General features: G+C 54.9%; 11 protein-coding genes across 11 annotated transcripts; 7 read left to right on the top strand and 4 right to left on the bottom strand.

Annotated features, from left to right (window-relative positions):
* Window positions 1-1,652: 1,652 nt before the first annotated feature.
* On the top strand, window positions 1,653-3,556 carry BBA_06517 (sterol O-acyltransferase; the record flags this gene model as incomplete). Its single annotated transcript, XM_008601614.1, has 2 exons — window positions 1,653-1,783; window positions 1,843-3,556. The coding sequence occupies 2 exons, from the start codon at window positions 1,653-1,655 to the stop codon at window positions 3,554-3,556; spliced, it is 1,845 nt and encodes a 614-aa protein (XP_008599836.1).
* A 446-nt stretch (window positions 3,557-4,002) lies between these two features.
* BBA_06516 (Heat shock protein Hsp90) lies at window positions 4,003-6,159 on the bottom strand (the record flags this gene model as incomplete). Its single annotated transcript, XM_008601613.1, has 2 exons — window positions 4,003-5,847; window positions 5,902-6,159. The coding sequence occupies 2 exons, from the start codon at window positions 6,157-6,159 to the stop codon at window positions 4,003-4,005; spliced, it is 2,103 nt and encodes a 700-aa protein (XP_008599835.1).
* Window positions 6,160-7,629: 1,470 nt separating this feature from the next.
* On the bottom strand, window positions 7,630-8,488 carry BBA_06515 (flavin reductase like domain-containing protein; the record flags this gene model as incomplete). Its single annotated transcript, XM_008601612.1, has 2 exons — window positions 7,630-8,291; window positions 8,344-8,488. 2 exons carry the CDS (start codon window positions 8,486-8,488, stop codon window positions 7,630-7,632), a joined length of 807 nt encoding a protein of 268 aa, XP_008599834.1.
* A 497-nt stretch (window positions 8,489-8,985) lies between these two features.
* On the top strand, window positions 8,986-9,519 carry BBA_06514 (ribosomal protein YmL36 precursor, mitochondrial; the record flags this gene model as incomplete). The annotated part of the gene is made up of 1 exon (XM_008601611.1): window positions 8,986-9,519. The coding sequence occupies one exon, from the start codon at window positions 8,986-8,988 to the stop codon at window positions 9,517-9,519; it is 534 nt and encodes a 177-aa protein (XP_008599833.1).
* Window positions 9,520-11,413: 1,894 nt separating this feature from the next.
* BBA_06513 (vacuolar protein sorting-associated protein vps5) lies at window positions 11,414-13,228 on the bottom strand (the record flags this gene model as incomplete). Its single annotated transcript, XM_008601610.1, has 3 exons — window positions 11,414-11,569; window positions 11,629-12,612; window positions 12,674-13,228. The coding sequence occupies 3 exons, from the start codon at window positions 13,226-13,228 to the stop codon at window positions 11,414-11,416; spliced, it is 1,695 nt and encodes a 564-aa protein (XP_008599832.1).
* Window positions 13,229-13,749: 521 nt separating this feature from the next.
* Window positions 13,750-16,173, bottom strand: BBA_06512 (transcription initiation factor TFIID, subunit TAF5; the record flags this gene model as incomplete). The annotated part of the gene is made up of 3 exons (XM_008601609.1): window positions 13,750-15,678; window positions 15,726-15,908; window positions 16,030-16,173. 3 exons carry the CDS (start codon window positions 16,171-16,173, stop codon window positions 13,750-13,752), a joined length of 2,256 nt encoding a protein of 751 aa, XP_008599831.1.
* Window positions 16,174-16,969: 796 nt separating this feature from the next.
* Window positions 16,970-17,497, top strand: BBA_06511 (mediator complex protein; the record flags this gene model as incomplete). Its single annotated transcript, XM_008601608.1, has 1 exon — window positions 16,970-17,497. One exon carries the CDS (start codon window positions 16,970-16,972, stop codon window positions 17,495-17,497), a length of 528 nt encoding a protein of 175 aa, XP_008599830.1.
* A 2,012-nt stretch (window positions 17,498-19,509) lies between these two features.
* Window positions 19,510-21,080, top strand: BBA_06510 (YTP1-like protein; the record flags this gene model as incomplete). Its single annotated transcript, XM_008601607.1, has 3 exons — window positions 19,510-19,662; window positions 19,717-19,794; window positions 19,851-21,080. 3 exons carry the CDS (start codon window positions 19,510-19,512, stop codon window positions 21,078-21,080), a joined length of 1,461 nt encoding a protein of 486 aa, XP_008599829.1.
* A 552-nt stretch (window positions 21,081-21,632) lies between these two features.
* BBA_06509 (fic/DOC family protein) lies at window positions 21,633-22,469 on the top strand (the record flags this gene model as incomplete). The annotated part of the gene is made up of 1 exon (XM_008601606.1): window positions 21,633-22,469. The coding sequence occupies one exon, from the start codon at window positions 21,633-21,635 to the stop codon at window positions 22,467-22,469; it is 837 nt and encodes a 278-aa protein (XP_008599828.1).
* Window positions 22,470-22,745: 276 nt separating this feature from the next.
* BBA_06508 (uncharacterized protein) lies at window positions 22,746-23,162 on the top strand (the record flags this gene model as incomplete). Its single annotated transcript, XM_008601605.1, has 2 exons — window positions 22,746-23,013; window positions 23,089-23,162. 2 exons carry the CDS (start codon window positions 22,746-22,748, stop codon window positions 23,160-23,162), a joined length of 342 nt encoding a protein of 113 aa, XP_008599827.1.
* Window positions 23,163-24,524: 1,362 nt separating this feature from the next.
* On the top strand, window positions 24,525-25,775 carry BBA_06507 (uncharacterized protein; the record flags this gene model as incomplete). Its single annotated transcript, XM_008601604.1, has 2 exons — window positions 24,525-24,669; window positions 24,718-25,775. 2 exons carry the CDS (start codon window positions 24,525-24,527, stop codon window positions 25,773-25,775), a joined length of 1,203 nt encoding a protein of 400 aa, XP_008599826.1.
* Between the last annotated feature and the right edge of the window lie 26 nt (window positions 25,776-25,801).

Raw genomic sequence — 25,801 nt, 5'->3', positions numbered from 1 at the left:
TGTGTTGTTGGTACTGGCTGACGAGAGAAGGAGCCTGCCGGTAAATGGCTGGGCATACATGAGTCACCAAGCTGATCTGTCACTTTCGATGGATTTTAAAAAGTATGATTGACTTTGCAACCACCTCGTTTACTACTCGGCCGAGTATCGTCTTGGGTACGAAAGCAGTGAATGGGGACGCGGCCACCTTAGCCGCGCAACTTGGAACTCTAAGGGACGTTGTAAAGATATGAGTGTGAATAACTATACACGTGGGAAGGGAAGGGACAGGCGGAAATTAGACGACAAGATATGAGGGCTACCATTGCAGTTCATCGACGTAACTAATGCGATTGGTTGGTCGACCTGGAAGGGGAAGAATGTACCCTTTTGCTTCGAACACTGGAGCGTTTCCTGGTTGATTGAACTCACATCAACTTTTGCTGTCCTGCCATTGGACTAACTTGTAAAATAACGCGCGCGCAACATACAACCAAGTCCCAATAACCTCTAGCCAGCACATGGGCGGGCATTTAGAGTTTCGGAGCGGATCGTCTGATGGCTCGCCGGGTGGATCGGGGGCACGAGGCCAAAACCGAGCAAAGCGATGGGGTTCTTATTGCCGGGGGGGTTCGTAGCTTGCCACAACGTTTATGCTTTCACTTGCAACCAATCACGCTCATATTGAAAAGAGAGAAACCGAAAAACTCCCGTTTCCCTAGTAGTTCTCATAATGTGGCATTCCCCGACGGAGGATGAGGATACACCGCCTGTGCGTGTGCACCGGTGATGGCGGATCGAAGTTGTTGCACATGGATGACGTTAGTTAGGGCTAGGCAACAGGTTAGGGATCGTGGCGCTCAGTGATTGGAATACGCTAACTGCCAGCTAGTCGCGTTACGTCACTTGACTAGCCAGCATTCAACTTTTTTTGTTTCTTTCTCTTTTCGCGAAAATCAAGCAAATAAACTAAAATTCCTTATCGTCCTTGATTTAGGTAGTCGCTGCTGACGCCTCGTAAAAGGGCTGGCCTAGCACGCCTTGGCTTCCGTGTCCATTACGCAAAATCTCCACGCTCAACGGCTATATGAAATCACCAACGGCCAACCACCTGCCAAGGCGGGGGGGACCAACAAAAAGCATGGCCGCCCTTTGATAGAGTGTGCTGTCCTTGTTCACATTTTTTTCGAGAATACCAAGGAATATTACTGCAAAACCCGTCGGAGAGTTTTGTACATACACAAAGAAAAAAAAACCCCAAGTCACCTGCTTTGTTCCACACTAGAAGGAATACTTTCGGATCGACCGGACGTCGCTGACTTGGGCAACTGAACAGACGGAGCTTCGGGGAGAAGCTTGCCATTTAACCTTGTTCTCTTTTGGCCCGCCACACACCACACACACACGCCGCGTCTCCTCTTCTTTCCGCTTCATCCTGAAGAGAGAGAGCTCTCTTGCTCTTTCTTTTTTCCATGTACCGCGTGATTCGCAATCATAGATGACAAGCTCCTGTTTCAATTCCACCGGGCTGTGACGGCCGCCCGCACGACTCGTTCGCCACCTTTGGGGGGTTCCCCCGTCCACTTTAAAAGGAGACGAACGTCTTTCTCTTAACATTCCTCGTCAAAGCCGTTATTGGAAAGTCACAGCAAACCACACAGCAGCCAGCCAGCATGGCGACCACGGCAATCGACATTGTCAGCAACGCCGACCCAGACCTCCTCCGGCCACGCTCGCGCAAGCCAGTCGCCGCCGCTGACAGCAACCTCAGCATCCCCGACAGCATTGCGAGCACCGCCACCAGGTGCGCGTCTCCCCTCTACCTTCTTCTTACCACTTCCGTACTGACAGACACAAATCCAGCGGCCGCTCGACACCCGTCCCCGACAATGCGCCTCCCTCCAACAAGGCCCTCTCCTCGGCCCGCAAGACACTCCGCGCCGAGCAGCGCGCGCAGCAGCAGCGCCGCCGCATCTTCCCCACGACCGACTTCACCTCGCGCCTCTCCCACCTCGACCCCGACTCCGACTATCGCGACTTTCACGGCTTCTTCAACCTCTTTTGGATCGGCCTCGCCATCATGGGCATCACCACCATGCTCCGCCACATGAAGGACACGGGCTACCCGTTTTCCTTTGCCATCTGGTCCCTCTTCACCGTCAAGCTCTGGCACCTTGCCGTTGCCGACTTTCTCATGGTCGCCACTACGGCCGTGTCTTTGCCACTTCACCGGCTGTTTCGCGCCGCGCCGCAGAACGGCTTCTGGACGTGGCGCCGGGGCGGCGTCGCCCTGCAGAGCGTCTACCAGGCCGTCTGGCTGGCCGTCTGGGTCGCGGTTCCGTTCTGGCTCGAGTGGACGTGGACGGCGCAGGTCTTTTTGCTGCTGCACACCATGGTGCTGCTCATGAAGATGCACTCGTACGCATTTTACAATGGGCACCTTTCCGAGACGGAGAAGCGCCTGCGTAGGCTGGACGCTCCGACGGCGCGTGGCACAAAGGAGCGGTCGCCGCCGTACATTTACCCTGTCGCCGCGGCGAGCCGTCGCTCTAGCAAGGCCGGCCTCGCCGTGGACCTCGGCGGTGGCACAGAGGACATTCATCTGCATCATGGCAACATTGACGACAAGCAGCAGCAACAACAGCAGCCGACGACGCCGCCAACCTCGCCCACCACCAGCCGTGCCAAGTCCAGCTCGGCGCCGCCAAAGCCAGAGCCGTCCGCCGACATCAAAAGGCCCAGTCCCACCCGTGAATGCGACTCGGACGACGAGATTGAGCTCCTCCGCGACGCCCTCGCCCGCGAGCTCACCTCTCCCATGGGCCACGTTACTTACCCTCACAACCTTACATGGGCCAACTACACTGATTACCTCTTCTGCCCGACCCTTTGCTACGAGATTGAGTACCCGCGCGTCGCGACCATCAACTGGACCTCGCTCATTTCCAAAATCGTCGCCGTCTTTGGCTGCATCTTCCTCCTCACCATCACCTCGGAAGACTTTATACTCCCCGTCCTCGTTGACGCCGAGGCCCGTCTCGCCGCCCTCCCCGCTGCCGCCACCCTCTCCTCCTCCTTTGCCGAGACGGGCCTCGTCCTCGCCGAGACCATCTCCTGGCTCCTCTTTCCCTTTATGCTCACGTTCCTCCTCGTCTTCCTCGTCATTTTCGAGTACGTCCTCGGCGCCATGGCCGAGATTACTCGCTTCGCCGATCGTCGCTTCTACGCAGACTGGTGGAACTCGACCGACTGGATGGAGTTTTCTCGCGAGTGGAACATTCCCGTCCACGCCTTTCTCCGCCGCCACGTGTACTCGGCCTCGCGCCCGCTGGCCGGCCGCGGCGGCGCCACCGCCATTACCTTTTTCATCTCGGCCATGGGCCACGAGATTGTCATGGCGTGCATCACGAAAAAACTTCGCGGCTACGGCTTCGTCTGCCAGATGCTGCAGCTGCCCATTGTCATGCTGCAGCGCACAAAATGGGTTCGCGGAAAGAGGACCCTCAACAATGTCTGCTTCTGGTCGTCCATGATCATGGGCCTCTCCATGATATGTGCCCTCTACGTACTGCTGTGAGCGGCATCAGAGGAGATTCATTTGTACATTAGAAAACTTGGCTTTCATACTGTTCATTTACCTAGCTCTACATACCCACACATAGAATTTCATCGCCCTGTTTATTTTCATACTCCGTCGCTCTTCAATTGCATCCACGAGCAAAGAAATTGCCAACTTCGCAATAGCATGAGCAACACACATCACCGCATCGACACATTCACTTGCATGGAACAATCTTGTAGAAAATCATTTCTCTACTTCATCTAACTCATAATCATAGACAGCTAGAATACACCCTCGCACCGTCTTCGACGAACGCCCAGGGGAAATTATGGCATCATTGCAAACAAATAAAACTCGTAAAACAGGCCAAAAGCGGCCACACAGCCAACCGTGTGTTCAAAAGCATATCAAACTCCATAGAGGTTTTCTTGTCCTGAATCCCGATTTTTCTTGCTTTTAATTTAGTCAACCTCCTCCATGGCGCTGTCACCAGCGGCGGCAGCAGGAGCACCAGCATCGGCAACAGCCTCAGTGGCGGGGGCAGAGTCATCCTCCTCAATGTTGAGGCCAAGCTGGACTAGCTTGTGGATGCGCTCAGCGAAACCGGCAGGCTCCTCGATGGTGAAGCCAGACACAAGCAGCGAGGTTTCAAAAAGAAGCTGGACAATCGACTTGACGGTGCGGTCGTTCTCACCATCAGTCTCAACCTTGGACTTGAGCTCCTTGATGATGGGAGACTTGGGAGAGATCTCGAAAGTCTTCTTGGAGGACATGTAGCTGGACATGGAGGTGTCACGGAGAGCCTGAGCCTTCATAATACGTTCCATGTTGGCAGACCAACCGAACTGGCCAGTGCGGATGGCGCAGGGAGAGAGACCGAGCTTCTGTGAGACGACAACCTTCTCGACCTTATCGCCAAGAACGTTCTTGAGAGCCTTGGCAAGGTCCTCGTACTCCTTCTCCTCAGTCTCGCGGGCCTTCTTCTCATCCTCAGTTTCCTCGAGCTCGAAGTCCTTGGTGATGTCAACGAGCTTCTTGCCCTCAAACTCCTTGAGCTGAGTCATGGCATACTCATCAATGGGGTCAACAAGGAAAAGAACCTCGAAGCCCTTCTCCTTGAGGGTGTCAAGGAAGGGCGACTTGGAGACGGCCTTGATGGACTCGCCAGTGATGTAGTACATGTTCTTCTGGTGCTCAGGCATGCGAGTGACGTAATCGGTGAGAGAGGTCTGCTCATCGCCAGACTTAGTCGAGTTGAAGCGGAGGAGCTTGGCGAGGGTGTTGCGGTTCTGAGAGTCCTCGTGGATGCCGAGCTTCAGGTTCTTGGAGAAGGCGCTGTAGAACTTGTCGAACTGCTCCTTGTCCTCGGCGATCTCCTGGAAGAGCTCGAGAGACTTCTTGACAATGTTCTTCTTGATGACCTTCATGATCTTGTTCTGCTGAAGGGTCTCACGGGACAGGTTGAGGGGGAGATCCTCAGAGTCAACGACACCCTTGACAAAGGAGAGCCACTCGGGAATGAGCTCAGTAGCATCATCAGTGATGAAAACACGGCGGACGTAGAGCTTGATGTTGTTCTTCGTCTTCTTGGTCTCAAAGAGGTCAAAGGGAGCACGCTTGGGGACGAAGAGGATGGCGCGGAACTCGAGCTGACCCTCGACAGAGAAGTGCTTGACACCGAGATGGTCCTCCCAGTCGTTGGAGAGAGACTTGTAGAAGGAAGCGTACTCCTCCTGGGAGATGTCCTGGGGGTTGCGAGTCCAGATGGGCTTCTGCTTGTTGAGCTCCTCTTCCTCAACCTTTGTCTCCTTGATGGTCTTGGTCTTCTTCTTCTTCTCTTCCTCCTCATCGTCGACCTCCTCGACCTTGGGCTTCTTGTCATCGTCAACCTCTTCAACCTCAGCATCCTCATCAGGGACCTCCTTCTCGGTCTCCTTGGTGACGTGGAGGTAGATGGGGTACGAGATGAACTCGGAGTGCTTCTTGATAACCTCCTTAATCTTGGACTCGTTGAGGTAGTCGGCCTGCTCGTCCTTGAGGTGGAGGATAATGGCGGTACCGCGACCGAGCTGCTCGCCCTCAGTGTCGGCGGCGATGTTGAAAGTACCACCAGCAGAAGACGTCCAGATGTACTGCTCGTCATCGTTGTGCTTGGAGACGACGCTGACCTGGTCGGCGACGAGGTAGGCAGAGTAGAAACCAACACCGAACTGACCAATCATGGAGACATCGGCACCAGCGGTGAGGGCCTCCATGAACTGCTTGGTGCCGGAGCGGGCAATCGTACCAAGGTTGTTGACAAGGTCCTGAAAAAAAGTTAGCAAAGTTGACGTTGCAGTTGAACATTTTCAGTTACATACAGCCTTAGTCATACCAATACCGGTATCACGAATGGTGAGGGTCTTGGCCTCCTTGTTTGGGATAATGTCGATGCGCAGATCCTTGCCAGAATCGAGCTGGCTAGGATCGGAGAGCGCCTTGTAGCGGACCTTGTCGAGGGCATCGGAGGCATTGGAGACGAGCTCTCTCAGGAAAATCTCCTTGTTTGAGTAGACGGTGTTGATGATGAGGGAGAGAAGCTGAGAGATCTCAGCCTGGAACTCGAAAGTCTCAGCCATTGTGAAGGGTATCAAAGGTTTGTGATTCTGGAGAATATGTTAGTGAGGTGGACAATACGGCTGGAAATTTTGCGAGAGAACGCAGCCGGTGGATGGCGGGGCAGGAGCGGTTTCGTAAACGGCGTGTAATTGACCAATCGGTCAACGCAGCGTTCAGAATGCACCCTCAAGCAGGCAGAGGCGTGCAGCTGCCAGTCGAGCTCCCGCAAACTCTTGAAAACGAGATGCCTATCCAACCAGCGGCCAACAATGCGATTGGGCAAAAGCTTACCTAGACGCTCTTAATGGAAAGGAAAAAGGTGAATGCGAAGCTTTAGACGTGAGAATTGTCCAAAGATTTTTTAGCATAGAGGCAAAGGGGAGAGTATTGGGTATGAAAAAAGTGGTTGATGAAGAGAGGAAAGAAGAACCAAGAGAAGAAATAGGCGGAGAGGAAGAAGAGGTCGAGCTAAAAAGGGTTGTGCCAGCTCTGCGTTTGGCCTGCCCGCCACTATCCAGAGTTTCCATGAGATTCTACGGAGTAAACGGGCGGTACCTTTTCCACGGCAACGGTCTGGCGGGGCTGTGATTGGCCGAGAGGGAGCTGGATGGCCTGGGAGGTTTCTAGCACATCCCACGGGGCCACGGTGGGAAACCCTTGTAGCGGCAGGTTCTACCGGCGGGTTCTAGCGGCAGGCTCTAGCGCCTAAAAGAATACCTGAAGAGCGAATTGAAACTGCCTATTCTCTTTTCTTTATGGAAGTGGCATGTATTTCCGGATGGAAAATTACAGAGGAAGTCATTATTACGGCAAAAGGCAACGGTTGAAGGCTACGGCAGCCAGCCTCTGCGGATGGCGGGGTTCCTGCAACACTCACTGCACGTCTACGAGACGGTCAAGGCAACCCCCAGCCCAAAGAAAAACCGGGGAGGCTGACGATGAGGCTGGAGCATCTGGGTTGCACAACTCCTACCCATGCCATCGCACCGCTGTGCCCAATTCACTCGCAAACGCTCCTGTTTGCCTCGTCACATGGCCCGTCCCGTACCTTGTCCACAGTCCACGCAAGAAATCGGCCGCATACAATTATCTGGAAGCTTCTCGCCAGTTGGCTTGCCTTGACAGCCGCCACCAGGGTTCCCAATGGCCCCATAATAAATCTCTTATCTAATCGATGCCCAAAACCAACACACCTGTACCCGTTGAGATGACTAGAATCTTCACGATAACTTGCACGTAGTTCTGAAGCATGAAAATGACTGACCCGCGCCTCGTCGTCAGTTGGCAGCTGCAGTCCTCGAATGGAACAGTTCACCGTAAGGTAGACTTCTCGGCGGTGCCCTGCTCGAACGACCTCAGAGCTGAACAGTGTCACAATTGTGGGAGACTTGTTGCCAATGGCCAGGCCACCGCATCCATTAACGCCAATGTATTCCGGCAACCTAAAATAATTACAATTGTAGCCACGCAGCCACGCGGCCATGCACGTTTCACTCATTGGAAATGACGCTCCCCACCTGCCTATACTTGCGGTCCGCGTATGCCAGCCCAAACTCGTTGCTTTCCACACCGGGTATCATCTCCACCACCTCGGCCACCACAATCATATGATCCCGCACCCTGATGAGGCCCCTCACCGGCTCATCCTCGAGCAGCCTGCACCGCAGCACATGCACCACGCCCTTGCCGCGCAGCAGCGGCGGCGGCGGCGCGAGCGCCGTGCTATCCTCTGCGCTCTGCTCCAGCACCACGTCCTCCAGCCCTGCAAACACATCGGCTCCCTCGTTGCCGCGCGTGAAATGGTCCGCCACGGCCGCGCCGCTCGAGTCGCCTGAAAGCACGTGGATGTTGAAGCTGCGGCTGGCCTGTATCGAGTCGAGCGTGCGGCTCGGCGTCGCGACATTGAACGTGATGACGGGCGTGGGCTTGAGCGTGAGCGACGTAAATGACGACATGGTCATGGCGCGCGGGATCTTGTCGTGGCCGGCCGACGTGCACACGACGACGGATTGAGATAGAAGACGCATCACGGCGCGCAGCTGCTCGGGCGGAGGCTTCGGGGCCTTGAGGTCGGTCGTCGGGGGCGAGGGCGGCGCGACGTGCCACGATGAGGCACGGGACGCTGATGGTCGAAAGCCACGGCTCGACACATCTATCTGTATCATCAGAAGCTGGAGTAGCCTATAAGAAGCGGAAATCCGTACATGTAGAGGGGCCTTGGCCAGTCACTGTCTGTAGTACCGGCGCGAACTCCTTTGGTAGTATCGTGGAGAGCGGACGCCCCGTCACTGCGTCGCAGAAGCCAATTGCCACGCCAACTCCGTCCTGCACCCGTCTCACCACCTGCATCACGCCAAAGTGCCTGGAGCACTGCCATCTTCGAAACCTCGATGCATCTGCGCGCGGCTGTGATGTGGCTATGCGGGAGGAAGAGTGCGCCAAAAGCCGCATTGTTGAGAGACCCTTCATTGGCAAGACTTGCCCATTGTGGGATCCAACTGCGGTACTGAGGACGAGATGCGACGAAAAGAAGAAGAACAGAGATATGACAGTGCAGAACAGAGCAAGCGATGACCAAATCAGCCCGAGTGTTACAATGCGCCGAGGTATGTATGCAGACTTCATGTGCAGAGCTAGCTCCAAAGTCGCGACGTCTGTGCTTATCGATACCTGTGGCTGCGGACAGGAAATTTTGCGGAGCCATCTCAGGCTTCACTTTGAACCCAGCACATCCAACCTCTACGAATCGAGCTACACTCATAATACCCGCAATTGGTCGACGAATATCTGCACAACTTTGCCATCGGCAGCTAGACACTATACAGAGGCCCTCCATCACCTCCGCCATGGCGAAACTCCCTGTCGCCCTGGCGCCCACCCGCGCCGGCACCTCTTCGTGCCTCCTTTCCACAACCACGCGCACCACCACGCCGTCTTCATCCCTCCGCGCACACGCCCGCCACGCCACCTTTATCGCGCGGCCACGCCGCCCCTACAAATTCACCCAAATGGTGCGCCTCTCCGACGGCTCGACATACACGATGCGAACGACATCACCGGAGCCGCTCTACCGCCCGGTCAAGGACACGCGCAACGCGCTGCTGTGGCAGCCCAGCGACAAGTCGCTCCGCAACGTCGAGCTCGACGAGGCCGGCCGCCTCGCCGCCTTTCGCGAGCGCTTCGGACGCGGCTTCGATGCGACGGCGGCGACTACGGGCGAGCAGCAGGAGGAGGCGGACGTGACGCCCGAGTCGGCGACGGCGGGCGCGTCGGGCACAGGGGATGCGTTTGCGGATCTGCTGGCTGGATACGCGCCCAAGGACACGGGTGCGATGAAGGAGGCGCGAGGAAAACAGGTGCACCAAGGAAAACGCAAGTAATGGGAAATAGGAGAGAATGGGAGTGGGGAAACGAGTTGACTTTGCAGAGGAGGGATATGCTGCTGGACGCGGCATGCTTGTAAAATCATGTACATTTGCATCAAAATATTTCTCTTTTATTATAAAGGAAGATGAACTCTGGATCCGCCATTCCTGGGCCTGTGTCTCAATCAAGATGAGGAAATCTGCATGTGTTGCGAGAATAGGGTCGGATTATATGTACAGTAGGGTTCTATATACAGAGTATATGAGCATATTAGTGAACAAGGGGTATCGCAGTCTCTCTGAGTGAATGTTGCCATTGCAATCATTGAGACAGGGTGACATAAATGGCCAAACGCCAGGATGTGCCGAGGCCCCTACCCGATCGTCAGTGGCCACGGAAACAGAAATGGCAAGAGATCAGACACTCTTGAGTGCAGAAAAAGAGTATCGGCAAAAGAATCGAAAAGGTAAAAGCAAGAGCCCTGATGAACGTCACCGGTGTTTCCTGCGTCAATCTTTGACCAGTTTCCTCTCTCCCAGACTCCTGCGCCGCTCCACGAGCGTCGCGTCCGACCATCTCCTCCCCCCATTCTGCTCTTTCTGCTGGTGCTGGTACTGGTGCTGCTTCTCCCGCATCTCCCCAACCATCGGGTCGTTATCGATCAGCCTCTTCTGCATGCATTTCCCTTCGCCGCGCCGGCATACCCGCCGCACCATACCTAGCAGCCCACCACCACTATAAGCGCCGTCGCCGCCTTCCTTTTCGAGCTTCTGTCGCGATAGAGACACTGATAATATCGTGCACTCATCATCTTCTCTGGGCCATCGTCCCGACGCGCAATTTTCTTTTGCACGCTTCGTCTCGACCCCGCGCGACGACAAGTCCCAGATAAAGTAGTAGGTAGCCGCTTCAGCAGGATCAATCGGCCACAGGGACCTATCAATGTGTTGATCGAGAAGGCGCATACCATCCATTTTCGTCTTTTTTTTTGGTCTTTTTCTCCAGACTTTGCTTCAAAATCGTATCTTGGTGTGACTTTTGCGGAGAGAGATCTGATTTGTGGTTCACACCACCAGCGTTTTGGGGCGGAAATCGTGGGCGAAAGGGGGGTGTAATCAGTTCAAGAATGAAATTAGGTAAAATAACTGCCAATAGACTCGGATACCCCGGATTTTTGGGACAATGCAATGAAGTAAATTTTCTCAGGAAAAGTAAAGACGGCGTTATCTGCAAGTAGGTGCCACAATGCCATGTGGGAGAGACAGAAACTTCGCGGGGGGGGGGGGATAGACAGAGGGACGCAGAGTCAGCTGAAGGCTGGGGCGAGGCGAGACAAGCTTCCCCTACGAACACAATGTCCCCACTGCGGCGCAATTTTCCAGCCAGGGCTTCCCAGGCCGCGCGTCCGAGCACTTCGGCACTTTGACTAGGTAGCAGGCTAGCTGGTTTGAGGTGCGCCTCCCCCAACCAGGGTACCTGTTTCTGGTTCAGTCCGGCAAGCTATTCATCAACGAGATATATGACGAGTTCGTCTTGATCGAAACCTGGTCCATGCTTGCTGCCGGTTTACACAACAAGGCTATGTTAAAACGGCGGCGGGCAGTTTCACATCGGTCGGCCTTTTCATCACGACACGCAACAAGATCAAAGCAGCCGGTACTGGCCAATACCATTTTCATACCTTCGCACGGTATTGGAAAACAAAATATCAAAGGACAGGTGGATGGTTGCAAGACACTGCTTACTCTCGTCATTTTATGCATCGTAGCCCATGTCTCGAAACAACTCAGCAAAAAACCATCTCTCCACTGCAGGGCCTATCCTACATTCAGCTCAAGTGTACAGCACAGACATCCTTGCAAAACGCCTTGCCAAAATGAAACCGCCCTAAAAATGAGGAATAACTATTTAATCCGAATCTTCGTCGATTCTCGCCCTTGCACGATCAATGGCCGTGTCGCCCGTTCCCTTGCTCGCGGCCTGGTATACTGGGGGCTTGTAAAATGCCGAAGCATCATCTTCGGCGTCGAGCTGCATCAAAAACGTCTCCCACTTCTCAATGAGCTAGCAATTCAACGTTAGTAAACCATAATTCCAAAAGCGTCAGACAGCCATCGTCTTACCTCCTTCTGTGCTTCGACGGCACTCTCCAAAAATGTCTCGACACCGCTCTTAAAGTCTTCCACCTTTTCGCGCTCAAAGCGATCCAGCTCAGTACGCATACAACGACCCATGTCTTCAAACAAGAGCCGGGCTTGGTGCACCTTCTTCTCGGCCTCGGCGACTTCGGCATTCATCTGGTTCAGGCGGTCCTGCTGACTCTTGCCCTGGCGCAGCAGTTTATCTTGAGTAGCCTTCTTCTTCTGCAGCTCCGACTCCGCCGAGTGCCACGCATAAAAGCCCTTCTGACGCTGGCTAAAAGCCTGCTTGACGGAGCCGATCAGGCGAATGTACTCTTCAATCGTGATGCCAAACGTCAGCACGTCTTGCTGCGCCTGGCGATCATAGACGTCGCGAATAGTGAGCTGCAGGTCGGAGAGAGCGTCGAGAGGCTGCGACAGTGACTGCGACAACTCCACGGTTGATAGAGCGTGGAGAGAAGCAGAGAACTCGCCAGCGGCCTCGGCCATCATCTTGCGCTGCCCAACCATCGTCTCCATGGCCTTGAGCAATCCTCGCAGCTGGCTCTCCAGCGCATCAAGGTACACCTTGCGGTCGTGGAACCAGTCATCCTGCTCGACAAACTTGCTGCCACCGCCGACATTGATGCCGAGCGAGCCCAACACGCCCTTGCTCTCCGAGGGCAGAGGATCACGACGCTCCTTTTGCTTCACATCCACATTAAAGGCTTCGCTTTCCAAGAATATCTTGACATCGCCATCGTGTTGCAGGGTCGGGTGTGCGGTGATCTTGTTCAGCATCTTTTCCAGGGCTGCACGTCTGGCTTCGACAAAGTTACTGTCGAAGCGGCCGACGGCCTGCTTATCGGGAGGTGGGGGCACCACATAGCCGGGGTTGTTTGCGTGTAGAGAGTTGTATAGCCAGAGAAAATCTCGGTAGCGACGCTTCACCTCGAACTCAGGCTGCTTGTAAGCGCGGGAAGTAGTCTAGTACCAAACACGTTAGCCACAAACGGTTCCTCTCCCTCTCGAGGACTTGACTACTCACCTTTGTCCGCACAGAGTAGACAATGTGAGAGCTTGTCAGATCACCAATTTTGACTGGATCTCCAACACTGATATAGAAACTCGGCTTGGCGGCCTGCTCCACGCTGACGCTGGGCTGCTGGCTGCTCTGATTCGTGCTCGGCAGAGCCGCGTCCACTGGGGGCGGCACGCGAGGGCCCCTTGATCCGGCTTCCAGGTGGTCGTCGTCGATACGGTGCGGATCGGCTGGGCGTCTCGGCTGGGCGTGCTGCGGTGGCATGGTCGTGCGCATCACCAGCTGCTCCTTTTGCGGCGGCACCGGGGGGGTCGCCTCGGCGGGCCCGGCATCGTCGTCGTTTGCGGCGCTCAGCGGCCCAAGGGGGTCCTCGACAGCTTCGAGACGCGTGGGCTGGGCGACGAGACGGCGAGGGCCGCGTGAGGGCCGCACGGCCGACGACGGGGATGAGGCGCTGCCGGCGGCCGGCGCCGTCGTTGATGAGGTGGCGGATGCGGAGCCACCCTGCGCGGCGGTGGCGGTCTGGCTCGAGTCGGCCCACGGAGACTCCTCGACGTCCATTATATGTGTGTTGTGACAGTGGCGGAATTGATCGGCAGCGGGATTGCGTGTTGTTGATTGAGGGAAAAGAGCGTTGGAGAGGCAGGTTGGTGGCGGAGCGACGGGTAGGCACCAAGCTCCAAGAGCATCAACGTCAGTGGAGGTCGGTCACCTGGAGGACTTGCGTAAGGTCGACGTCGCCCCACTCGCTCCTCCACCTCTTGTCATGACTACTAGGTATGGCCTGGTAACGAAACGAACTAGGTACCTATCGATCAACAGACTACAATGAAAAGAGTCAATATCGAGTATCAGTGCTCCAAGTCAAACTTGCCAATTTCTGCGTACGCAGGTACAGCTAGGGTATAGTCACATTCTAGTACCTGCCTAATAACTAGATAGTTTACAAATGAATCCAAACGCCTGGATGACCGTTAAGCAGCTGATCCATGTCCAAGCTCCCAGAATCTGTAAACCTTTTTCCTCTCGCAAAATTCAATCCTTTGTGTTTTTTTTTTCGAGTCTCGAGACATTGCACAAGTCTATCTTTCAGGCTCATAGCAGCCTCCAACCACCACCAGATTCATTCTCGTAAACTTGACCTTGGTGACGGGAGTCTTTTTGGTAGGGAACGCGCTAATTTGGTCTGGAGTAATCATCACCTCCTTGCCCTTCTTTTTGGAACCGCCTGCCACGTTCGTCGAGGCGGAACCTTGCTGAGACGCCCCCGCCGCTCGTGAAGCGTCCTGCGCACCGGCATTGAGAGTATCTGCGCCCGCCAGCGTACCGGCGTCCAGGCCGGCCTGCTGCGCCGCCTTATGAGGATCGGCAGGCGATTCCACATCCCACAGGCGAACTGTCCCGTCTTGTCCACCAGAGGCGAGCACAGTGGACTCGACGCTAAAGCTCAGAGACCAGATGCCGCCCTTTCCGTGCCCGCGGGAGCGCTTAATGCGTGTGCCCTTGGTGATGTCCCAGAAAAAGATGTTGCCGGCAATGTCAGCGCTGGCCAGTATCTTGCCATTGGGTGCGCATTCCAAAGCACTGATATAATCGGTGTGGCCGGAGAAAACACGTACGCAGCCACCAGTAACGATGGACCACATGCGGATGGACTTGTCGGTTTCGTCGGACGCGGAGAATGCGTACATGCCATTGGGGTGCCAGGCCAAGGCAGAAAGAGATGTATCGTGACCAACAAACAAGCGCTGGGGCGACGCATGATCTTGCATCCAGAGTCGGAGAGTCTTGTCATAGCCACCGCTCAGGAAGTAGTGCCCGTGAGGACCCCACTGCGATCGAAACACTGGACCGTCGTGAGACTTGTATACAGCGAGGCAGGACCATGATTCAAGAGACCAGAGTCTAATTTGACTATCCGCAGAGCATGACAGCAATAGCTTGGGCTTAGTGTCAATCCTGGCACCTGGATGAGCCTCATCTCCAAAAAGTCGCTGGGGTGCGCCGGCGGCCGAGTCCGAGAATGATACATCATAGACAGGTCCAGAGTGACCAATCAGTTTTCTGCTGTTGAACTTGGAGTCCTTTTCGTGTGCGTTCATCGATGACAGGGCCTTGCCGTCCAGTGACCAGACTCTAATGTATGATTCAGACGTGCCGGCAGCAACGAGCTGTCCGTCATCGGAAAAGTCCATACAGGCGACACTGCCCAGGGTATTGTGAAATGTAAACATGCAGGCACTGACAGCGACTCCAACGCCTCCGGTACGTCCTTCAATCTTGAAGCGATCTCTGTTTTCGCGGAGCTTCTGCATCTCAAGCATAATATCTCGTGGTCTTGACGGGGGTAGAGGAAGATCGGCTCGGTTTGGGGCGTCAGCACTGTCCTCCCGTTTGATCTTTTGGTCGAATTCTTCCAGAAGCGTTGTAGTACCCGCCGGTGGAGGATTGCGCTTCTCCTCATCCTCGAGTTCGGCACGCAAATCGTCGCGCAAGTCGGCGTCCATGGGGAGCGGGCCTAGTTGTAGAGGAGCGGCAGGATCAAGAACATCCTTATTTGAGAGCCCCAATTTGATGCCAGGTACACCTTCCCTTGTGTCGATGTCTTCCATATCCATATTTTTGGCGCGTCGGAAAACGGACTCAAAGCTGAATGGGGTGATGGGACCGCGCTGTGTCGAGTCAATCTGACAGTGGTTGACCAGTATATGACGAATAACTGTGCCCCCATGTTCAGACTCGCGCTCGAGGAAGTTGAACAAGTCCCCAGTTGCATGTTGATTCAGCGGGATACGATATTTGTTGTTCTTGTAAAGCTGAATAATGGGGTTATCCGCAGTATGTGCTGGTAGAGTGACGGTCGCAAATGTCTTGAGGTCGTCAGCATGGGCTGTTTGGAACTGAGGGCCCATGTCCTTGAGGTAAATCTTGGCGTCCTCGGTATACCCGTTCTCAACTAGGGCGATGTACGAATATACAAATACTGGCCATAGCAGCTTGGATAGTTCAAACTAAATAGAGTTAGACATGAACCAGTAGTGTCAGGGATAAAAAGTACCTTGTATATATCGAGGTTGTTGAAAACCCAAGCCTTGAGAAGTCTGTACGCCTTTCCGTATTTCTTGGGCCCAACAAACGCAGGCTGGTGAATAGGCTTTCCATCCGATCCGAGATGCTTAGACTCTTGGCGAAAGACCTCTTCGGTACGGTTGAAGCCGCGCTTCAGCAAATAATCTGTCACCTTTCTCAAAGTCAGCAAAGAGTCCCCAAACTGATGGCTCTTGATGCAGCTTCGGGGACACAGCACGCGCCGCGCCGCAGATAGCGCAGCCTCTCGATAGTCTCTGCTCTCTAAAACTTACTATTTGATTCAGATTCTGGTTAGACATAGCTCCTCCCGCAGCTGATGTTGTCGCAGCGGCTGATGGGGTTGCAGTTGGTGGTGGTGCAGGAGCAGGGGCTGGTTGGCCGTACACCGGCGGGGGAACTGGTGTTTGCTGAGTCATTTTGTTGCAATATTTTGTGCGTTACGACACGTTGGTCACAGTCCTCGCACTCGATCGATCGGGGAAGGTGAGCCCAGTCGCGCGATAGTTACTGCCGTCGTTGAACGAGGGGTGCGACTCCGATATTCGTGCGCCGTGCGTGCACGTCGACCGCGGGCGCACAGAATATTGCGCAAGGATTTGAACAGTCTCGATTATCGACGGCGAGATAAGCGACGATGATAACCTCCAGGGCTGTGCGTACGCGCGTGTCGGCATTCGTCGCATCGATGGAGATGCGAAAGTGAAGACGGAGTCGTGAAGCGTCCTCCAGTTCGAGACCCGCCCCACATTACTTCGCGACGGGGGAGTTAGATCTTGTAGAGTCGCTCACAGCGCGCCGAATCAGCTTGGCATAATCAAAACAACTCTATCAGAGAAATTCATCGAATTTCTGAGCATTCAATGATGATCTAAACTTGTGTAGTTTGGCTTCATGTTTCAGGCGCATCAGGCGCAAATCATGGCGGTGTATTGAATGCATCACTTGTTAGGTTCTGCGTCGCGTTTTCACTGCAGGAGACTGAGGCAGCGATGCCAGTTTTAACATGCAATCAAGGTGTCTTTTGTTGAATAAATAAAAATGGCTTTCTTTTCTCACCTGATCAAGTTGTCAAGTCATGCCCAGTGCGACTAAATGCTCCCCTGATGCACTATGCTCACAGCGCTCTCCACTCCATCAGACTCCTTAAGCGCCAGCATCGCCTGAACAGACTCTCATCCTCCAACCCGACGACCAACGGCACGATAATCCGCAATGACATCGCCAAACGATGTGGCCATGGAAGACGGCCGGTCCTCTGGCACCCACGAGCCCTTTACTATTGAAGAAAACATCAGCCAGCTCAACGCCATTGACAAAACCGCCGTGCAGCTCATGGGCCATGCCGCCACGGCACTCAACTCGCTCACCACGCCGTCGTCGGCCTCGGACTCCCCTGCCGATTACATGGCCGCCGAAATTGACGCGCCCGCGGCCAAGAACGCTTTTACTGCATCCACCGATGCCTTTCTCACGGCGCTGCACGACATCGACGTGCGCATGAAGCGGCAGATCATGGCGCTTGAGGAGGCGGGCATTGTCGACCTCAACAGCGCGTCGCGCGGCGACCCCAACGCACCGGCCAGGGCGTCGCTCAGGCCCAACGGCGTCGGTGCGGTCGGTAACCTGGATGTTGGCTGGCTCAACAGCCGCAGCACAAAGGTCGAGCGGGACATGGAGGCCGAGCTTTGGGACAAGGCCAAGAAGCTTCTCGAGGCGCAGTCGCAGGCGGGTAGCAGATGACGGTAATGGCACTGTAATTGTGCTGCAGGCGCAGAAACACCCTGCCTGATTTTCTTTGATTCTGCTTCTGGCTCATTGAAGCAAACTGGCGTTTTGGTTCTTGAAAATCTTCTTTGGCGGTGATGGCGTTTTACAGGCTTTGTTCGGGCGGCTTTCACAGCAGATCTTGAAATGATACCAGTCACAACGCTGTGCTGCCATTCGACAAAGAAGTATACAATGAGACTACGAGCAAAAAGAAGCGCGATTCAATTACGAAGCTCACTGGCTTCTAAATGTAATAAATATGCTAACATATCTCCCGCCTTCACCGATGATTCTCTCACCATCAACACCAACAATATGACACCCAACACTCCCAATATGAAATTCGAATGCGTGCGCCATTCAGAAGCCAGATTTACCGGCCTCAGTGTATGCCTCTTTTTCTCGTTGGCATCCTTCAGTACTTCAATCACAGACGATGGCAGGACATCCGTTTTCTTTGCACGCTCGGAATCACAATTCGCCTTCTCTAGTCTAATGAGCGAAACACAGACAATCGAGCAAAGGCATGGCGCTGACCAGAGACAGAGGCCGAAATATTTGCTCGAGGGAGGCTGGGGGATTGGATTGGGATGGAAGATCTGCGAAAAGGGTTAGGTTCAATTTGTTCTCAATCTTAAAAGTTAATTGTTCGTACATATCGCGTGACCTAACTAGTCCATCTGTCTAGCTACATATTGCTGCGATATTGGCAACTTTATTTGCCTTGTACATTGGCCGTGATGTTACATACTAGTCCGTCAATGCAGACTGAAAATTGAAGGCTATTGTTTTAGAGGCTTGAATGACATAAGCCGTCTTGCACCGCCTGAATTCTTATAAAGAGAGCACGAATTGCACTGGCGAGCGTCTCCAGGGTATGATGCACACACACAGTCTGCCAGACACAAACGCCACCCACTACAGCGAGAGACTCTTAAGAAATTTCTATCCGTCTCTTTTCTGTTACAGCGAAGGGAATCAATGCCAACTCATTTGCAAGCGCTCAAAGAGAATTTCTATGACTACCGTGCCACTTTCACCGCGTATCTGCGCTCGACTTTTCGAGTTTGAGGGCTTTGTATTGATGCAGGCCCTTACGTACATAAACTTTGAATGGGATCTGTGTACTGCTCTGTTTATGGATCCAAGTGAACTGTGTTAGTCACCAGAACGCAATAATGAGATACAGAGGCATGAAGAGTGGTGTGGGAGCGTAAAGATTATCGTGTCAGTTGATTGATCGCTGGCAGGGATGCTGAAACATTTCGTGAGCAGTTTGGACGAAATGAAGGCATACTACAGAGAGTATGGAATGTTAGTAGGAAATCTTCAAAGAGCGAAATACGTATTTAGCACGGGCAATCGTGACACTGAAGGAATGCCAATAGGCGCGGTCTGTTTTGCAGTAAATACTTAGATGGGCATATGAGCCGACAGCTGCATGGCTCGGGCAAGGGCTACCACGGTGACGGAATCACAGACAGTGGAAAAATTTCAAATAAGGAGACACATGACTCATGCCAAGATTTATTCATTGCTGCCAGGACTTTCAGCAATAAAGTGGCGATATACAGTTACGATGCTGTCCTTGTTATCCTATAACTAACTTATAGGTAGTGACCCCTGTAGTGCCAAGCTAGCTCTGAACTGCGGTTCTACGGGTGATCCACTGACTTCCCCGGAAGGAGCCAATCAGCAGGTTCACAATTCGCTACTCGCTGTGATTATTGGCAGCACCAGGCCACCAGCCAACTTGGCCGACGCTTTAGATCCGGGCTTCCGTAGCCTTGGGACACGCCCCTTTTTGTCCTTTTTGCCCTTCGTCCCTTTCCTCACCACTACATCTCGCGGGCTTTCGCTTTTGCCCTTGTTCACGCGACAGTCTTCAGCCCGAACCTGCGCCTCCTTGGCCGCGATACCGACGTAAACGCCACTACTCGACTCAAGTCAAGACACGCTGTGGTCCGCGTCCGCGGCGAGCAGTCATGGCCATCGGACGAATGAACAATCCCGCGGGCCTGGCATCGACGGCATCTCTAGTTATTGTCGCTGCCTTGTGTAGTGCTGCTCAGGCTCACGACCATCATGGCGTCCAAAAAAATATTCCAGAGGGCGAGACCGCCACCAAGGAGCCTCTGGTGCGTACCGATCCAAACGCGAGACAACGGAGCGATCAGCTGACAGTGCAGCAGGATTCAATTACATGGATTCATATCTTTATTCAAATGCTTGCCTATGGTGTCATTTTCCCCATTGGCATGGTCTTTGGTGTAAGTTGATCCTTTCCCATGTCATGGGCCCCCTGTAGCCTAACGCCTCTTTCCAGATGACGAAATCACGGTGGCACGTCCCGACCCAGGCCGTTGGTTCCTCCCTGGCCTTGCTCGGTTTCTTCCTCGGTCACGCCCACGGCGGCCGCCAATATGTCGCCAACAACGTTCACTCGGTATTCGCCAACATTCTTCAGCTGCTCCTCGTCGCCCAGGTCGTGCTCGGCCTTTACCTTAAGGGCCACTGGGAGCGCGGCATTAACGGCCGCATCCGCCTCCTCATTCGACCCTTTCACTCCGTCATCGGCAAGGCCATGCCCCTGCTCGCCTGGGTCCAGATGATCTTTGGCGGCATCACGACCCTCGGCTTCTGCCAGGGCGATCACCTGGGTCAGTGCGCTGCCCACTTCATCATGGGAGGCGCTTTCATCGCCTACGGTATCCTCCTGACCATTATTCTTCTTGCCGGGCAGGTATGGATGCGTCGCACCGGCCGCTCGCAAGAATTTTTCGACAGCTCCGTAATTGCCGTTTGGGGCTGCATCAACACCTTTACCGAGCACCGCTGGGGCACCGCTTGGGTCAAAAATGATTGGCAGCACACCACCATGGGCATTGTCTGGTGGTGCGCCGGCCTGGCTGGCATCTGGCTGAGCCGCGACCGTGACGGGAATCCCAAACGTAACTTTATTCCCGCCTTTGTCATTTTCATCACTGGTTGGGCCATGTCTGCGCATCCCCAGGAGCTCATGGTCAGCGCCATGACGCACGCCATGTTTGGCAAGACGCTGATGGCTGTCGGTGTCACCCGTGTTATTGAAATCGCATTTGTCCTCAAGGACAAGCAGTCCCTCCACGAGAGCGGCCGCACTTGGAACAGCTTCCAGTACATTCCCGTCTTCCTCATGTACGCTGCTGGCTTCCTTTTTATGGGCGCTACCGAGGAGCAAATGAACCTGGTCGACTCTAGTGCCATGGATGGCGTTTCTTACACACTCATTCTCTACTCCCTAGCCTTCATGGTGTTTCTTTTCGCAAACATGCTCATTCATCTCTACGACCGCCTCTCGCCCAAGGAAGAGGGCGACAAGTACAGCAACGGTCACATTCGCCTCAATGGTGACGCCCACGAGGAGAGCCGTTTGCGCGACGTCGAGGAGTTTGAACTTGAGGGCCTCAGTGATGAAGACCACGATGAGAGCCGGCGTATGCTGAACCAAGCCGATAGATCGAGTAGCGACACGCCGAGCACGCTTGGTCGCAATAACCACACTTCGGCTCACTGAATTCAAGAGCCGCGGAGTTTTCATTGACGAAACTGAATCACTATATACATATTACGGCGTTTTGGGTGGAAGTTGTTCACAGATGAAGACACATTCATTGTCACTGCCAGGGGAAGGACAGGACTTGGCGGCCTTGGAGACTCTGTACAAGGTTACTTACCATAGAACCGAAAACTCTACGGACCATTTTTCAGAATTTTCCGTCGTGCTTTTTTGTGTTGGGGTGTGTGGCTTAGTCTGGCCCCGGGACTCTAGACTTTAAACCGCCACGCCATGGCGTGACGCACGAAAGGCAAATACATGCTGTGAATTAGGGACACGTAACCAAGTGTCACGGCGCTATTGGTTGGACGAAAGTACAAGCACGTTGTTGAACCTTGTCGCTCGCGACAGACAACACCTTGAACCGCGCCTGCCAGCAATGCGCGGCCAATGCCTACCAGTATGCGTGCATTTACCAGGACGGGAGGACCAACCTCGTTCCTGAAACCGGCACCGAAACAAAATTACGAACCCAAATACCTTGTTCAAAGGAGAGAAAGCATAGGAAGCATGGCCGGCTTCAAGAGCAATGTCTGCGAGGCCGTGGCCCGCCACCGTCCTGGCTACCGGCCCTCGCAGCTTGAGGCGGACCTGTACGCGGCCATCTACGGCTCCAACATGATTGCGTCGGCGGGCACGAGCTACGACCACACGGCACTCATCTGCCTCGAGGTGCTGCGCGGCGCGCCCGTTCTCGCGCCAATCACGGACCCGGATCACGACCCGGACTACGCGCCGCACGTGCATTTTCTCATTGACTGCGGCAAGAGGGCGACGTTTGGCGCCGTGGCTGCGTCGAGGCTCGAAGTGATTCGGCACGCGCACGCGTATTGCTACCTGATGGACCGGGTGCTGCTCAAGGGACGGGCCGTGTCCGAGGCGATGCTTTGCGAGACGCATCGGCGGCTGGTCGGTTGCGAGAGCGGCTCTGGCGGCGGCGAGTACCGCGGGTATGAGGGAGGGGGCCGGGCGCTGCTTGACATGCGGTGGAGGGCGGTCAAGCACCGGATGGCGCAGTTTTGCGAGGAGCTGGCAAAGGAGATGGAAGAGGGAGGAGGGGTGGATGTGTATGCGCTGGCGGCGAGGTATCATCACAACTTGATGTGCATCCGGCCGTTTGCAAAGGGAAACGGGAGGGTGGCGCGGGTCCTGGTCAATGTGCTGCTGCTGAGTCTGGTGGGAAGGATCAGCGTCATTGGGATGAATGGGGACGAGGTGGACGAGTATCGCAAGCTGGCTGTGCAAGGGTACAAGGCGTTTCGGAAGGAGGGTTTCGAAATGTTGCGAGGTGAGAGGACGTCGCACTTGGAACTCGCCAGCTTCTTGTATAAGAATGCAATGAATTGATACGGGCAGATATAGCTGCATTGCTACATGGTACATGGTACATGTATCTGTACAGACATACATCCAGATATACTATATCAATGTTGTTGATGGTTGTTGTATCTGTGTCCGTCGAGGTCCCTGTCGATCCAAGTGGGGCCGATCTATCATGGGGCAAAAAAAGTTGTCAAAAGTGCCGTTCTACCGCCTCTTTTCCATTACCGGATTCTCTCGCCGCCATTTTCTCCCAACGAAATTTTCTACCAAATTACATAAACACACACACACACACACAAGATGCCTTCCGTCAAAAACCCCAACGGCCCCTCCAAGAACCGCCTCGCCGCCCGCGCGGCCAAGGCCCGCAAGGTGTCGCAGAAGCGCTCCGCCGAGGGCAAGCACAAGATTGCCAAGATTGACGTGCAGCGCGGCGCGCGTCCGGGCCTCCTGCCAAACAGCGGACCCAACGCGAGAGTCAGCTCGAAAAAGGCGCGCAAGCTGCAGAAGCAGATGGGCCACGCGCTGCGGCGCAAGATGGCGGCCGAAGGCGAGGCCGTCATGACTGGTACGTGGGCGGAGGAGCGGGGGGAACTGGCCTTTTATTTTCTTTCTTGTGGAAGTGCTGACTTGAGTTGGGTAGACGCCCCAGAGGACGAGGCCGCAAAGGATGTGCGTCAAGGGCCGGACGAGACGGAAATGGATGGCATTCAGTAAAGAAACAATCGACGAGACGACGATGCGAGATGAACATTTTCCCCGGCATTGGAAGTACACAAGGACGGCGTTTGGAGGTCAAAAAATACAGTTGATTTCTTCTTCACTTTTGCTTCGATGAATGATTTCAAGCATGCTATAATACAATTACTATGCGAAACAGACGATCCCAGTCAATTTGTTGAATGACGCTTCATCGACCGAGAAGTAATACAAAGCTTCCTCAAAAGCTGTTTGTCTACTCTTCAGTCCTATCCGCGGTGTCGTGATCACAGCGCCAGCTTGCATGTCTGCCGAGCCGTCGTCAACGAGGAACACCGGCGGTAGTATCTGCACCTGCAGTCCACTGCCGCGACTGCGCCCAGGAGCCACTCTCACGCCGGGCTACAAGTGGCGCGGATAACAGTCACGGGGGGAGCAGCTGCGTGTAGGCGAGCGGGTCGGGCGGCGCAAGGTACGGCGGCGGCGGGTTGAGATTCGGCGTGGCAGCTCGTTGCTGACGCGGCCGACGCCCGTCTTGAAGAGAGAGCGGCGGTATCGCCGTGGGCCAAGATGCTGCTGGCGCTGACGCTGCCGTCGCGACGGCGATGTCCTGCAGCCGGCCGAGCGACATGTCCATGGTGAAATGGCGCACGCGGAATTCAGGGCCGTGCCATGCTACCGGTGTGAGGCTTGGGGTTCGGTCGTGCCGAAAACAAAGGGTGGCACAACGCTCGCCAAGGCCTTTGAAAGGCACATGTGCGACATGAGTGCTGTTCAAATCGCATCTCGCCACCGGGGTAAGTCTGACCCGTGTTCCGATTGGAAAGAGTGTCGATGATGATTGATGAGGCGAGAGCTGCTGGGTCTCTGATGCGCCTGCTTGGGCACTTTTTTGAAAGCCTCAGTGTTGCGGTGATGGCCGGCTCGGGTCGTCTGTTCGTCACGGCACGGCACGAGGCTTCATGCAAACGAGTCGCTGGCAGCGGCGCATTGCAACATGCAGCGCTGCATATTCAGATGCCGCGGCGTTGCCGCTTCGAAAAATTTCACCGCCGTGGTTCGCACGCCTTTTCTTCTTCTTGCTCTTCACTCGTGTCTTGGATCGTTTACCTATTGGCAGATGTCAGCCTCGTGCAACTCGACTGATGCCTGGTCAGCCAATGTGCAGCTGTCGTAGCACAAAGCTAGGTGATGATGAGCATCTTTTTTTTTTTTTTTGGGAGGGCCTACGCAGGCGTATAAAAACGCCTTTCCTCTTCCGCCGTTTGCTTTTCTCTGGCAGTGACTGCTTCTTCGCATTCACATCTCCTCTACACACAGCTGACAGTTTGCCCCTTGGCTCTCTTCCGTGCTCCATCATCACTTTCCTCACCCGTAGACATGGCTTGCGACCAAAGCAAATTCGCCGCCTTTCACTGTCTACCGGAGGAAGATCCCGCGAATATCATCGAAATCTCGAGCGATGAGGAGGAAATAGCCCAAACAGCCCCCCCACACCTGGAGCAAGTAGAGACGACTCCCGAGGGTAATGCTCAGTTGTGCTGAACATGGCGTTTACTGACGACAAGTACAGAGACCGAACCTGATGCCGAGGCCAGGGCCAAGGCCGCTGCGTTTCGAAGGACAATCAGAACGAGCATACCTGTCCACTTTCTAAATGGCCCGGTACGGCTGCGCATCCGGGCAGCTGCTATCTGTATGCTAGAGACTGCGATGAGCTCCGGCACCACCCTCGATGCCGTTTATATTGACGACAACTGTCTGCCGGCGTGGCCCGGCCGCGTGTGGGACCCGAAAGCGCAGTCGCTTCACGAGGCCATGCAGTCGCGGCTCGCAGAGTGCCTCGACGCACAGGAGCTCGGCCGGAGCCTCTCCGCGGCCATTATCGAAATCGGAAACTGGCGCCTCCAGGAAGCTGTCGCGCTGGGGCTGCAGCTCCAGGATCTGACAATTGGTGAAAATCTGCTGCCGACATGGCCCGGCCGGGACGGCGGTGGCAGCAGCCCCGGCGACGCAGCAGCCAGCGACGACGAGACCATGATGGAGATTGGCAGCAGCGTGCACAGCAACGACCTGGCGCCGCCCCCACGGTCTACAAGCCGAGCCGCGGCGCATCAGCGCCATCCCGCGAGCGCGTGGAGCTCCGACACGGACTCCACCTACGACTCTGAGTCCGAGCGCCCCGCATCCGACTACGACGACGAAGCCAGCCTTTTCAACTTTGTCTCCCAGAGCCCGGCGGCAGACGACAATGACGAGAGCGCGCCGCTTAACAACGTCGTCCACGGCGTCGACGTTTATGGCGGGCCGTTTCGCGAGGGTGGCGGCGACCCGGTCGACTTTGAGGTGTACGCTGCCGAGAACGACCCCGACGTGGAACAGCTGCCAGAAGCGGAGCTGCTGATTGACGAGGAGGCGTTTGCGCACCACCACCACCTGGAGGACGCGGTGGAGATTGAGATAACCGACAGCGAAATCTACTGCGTTGTGCCGTGCCAAGTCCAATTCTCAAATGCTGCGGAGCTGTTGGAGCTGCCTGGTGAGGCGGAAGAGGCGCATCCGCTGGAGGAGGTGATGACGGTACCCCGCGAAGGCGAGGCGCAAGCTTCGGCCGATTGGGTCGTGATCTAGGGTGATTTGCGCTTGGAGGATCTGGG

This window comes from Beauveria bassiana (genome assembly GCF_000280675.1).
Source record: "Beauveria bassiana ARSEF 2860 unplaced genomic scaffold BBA_S00019, whole genome shotgun sequence".
Taxonomy (NCBI): Eukaryota; Fungi; Ascomycota; class Sordariomycetes; order Hypocreales; family Cordycipitaceae; genus Beauveria; species Beauveria bassiana.
The sequence above is the reverse complement of the archived record's forward strand: the minus strand, read 5'-3'. Positions and strand labels throughout refer to the sequence as shown.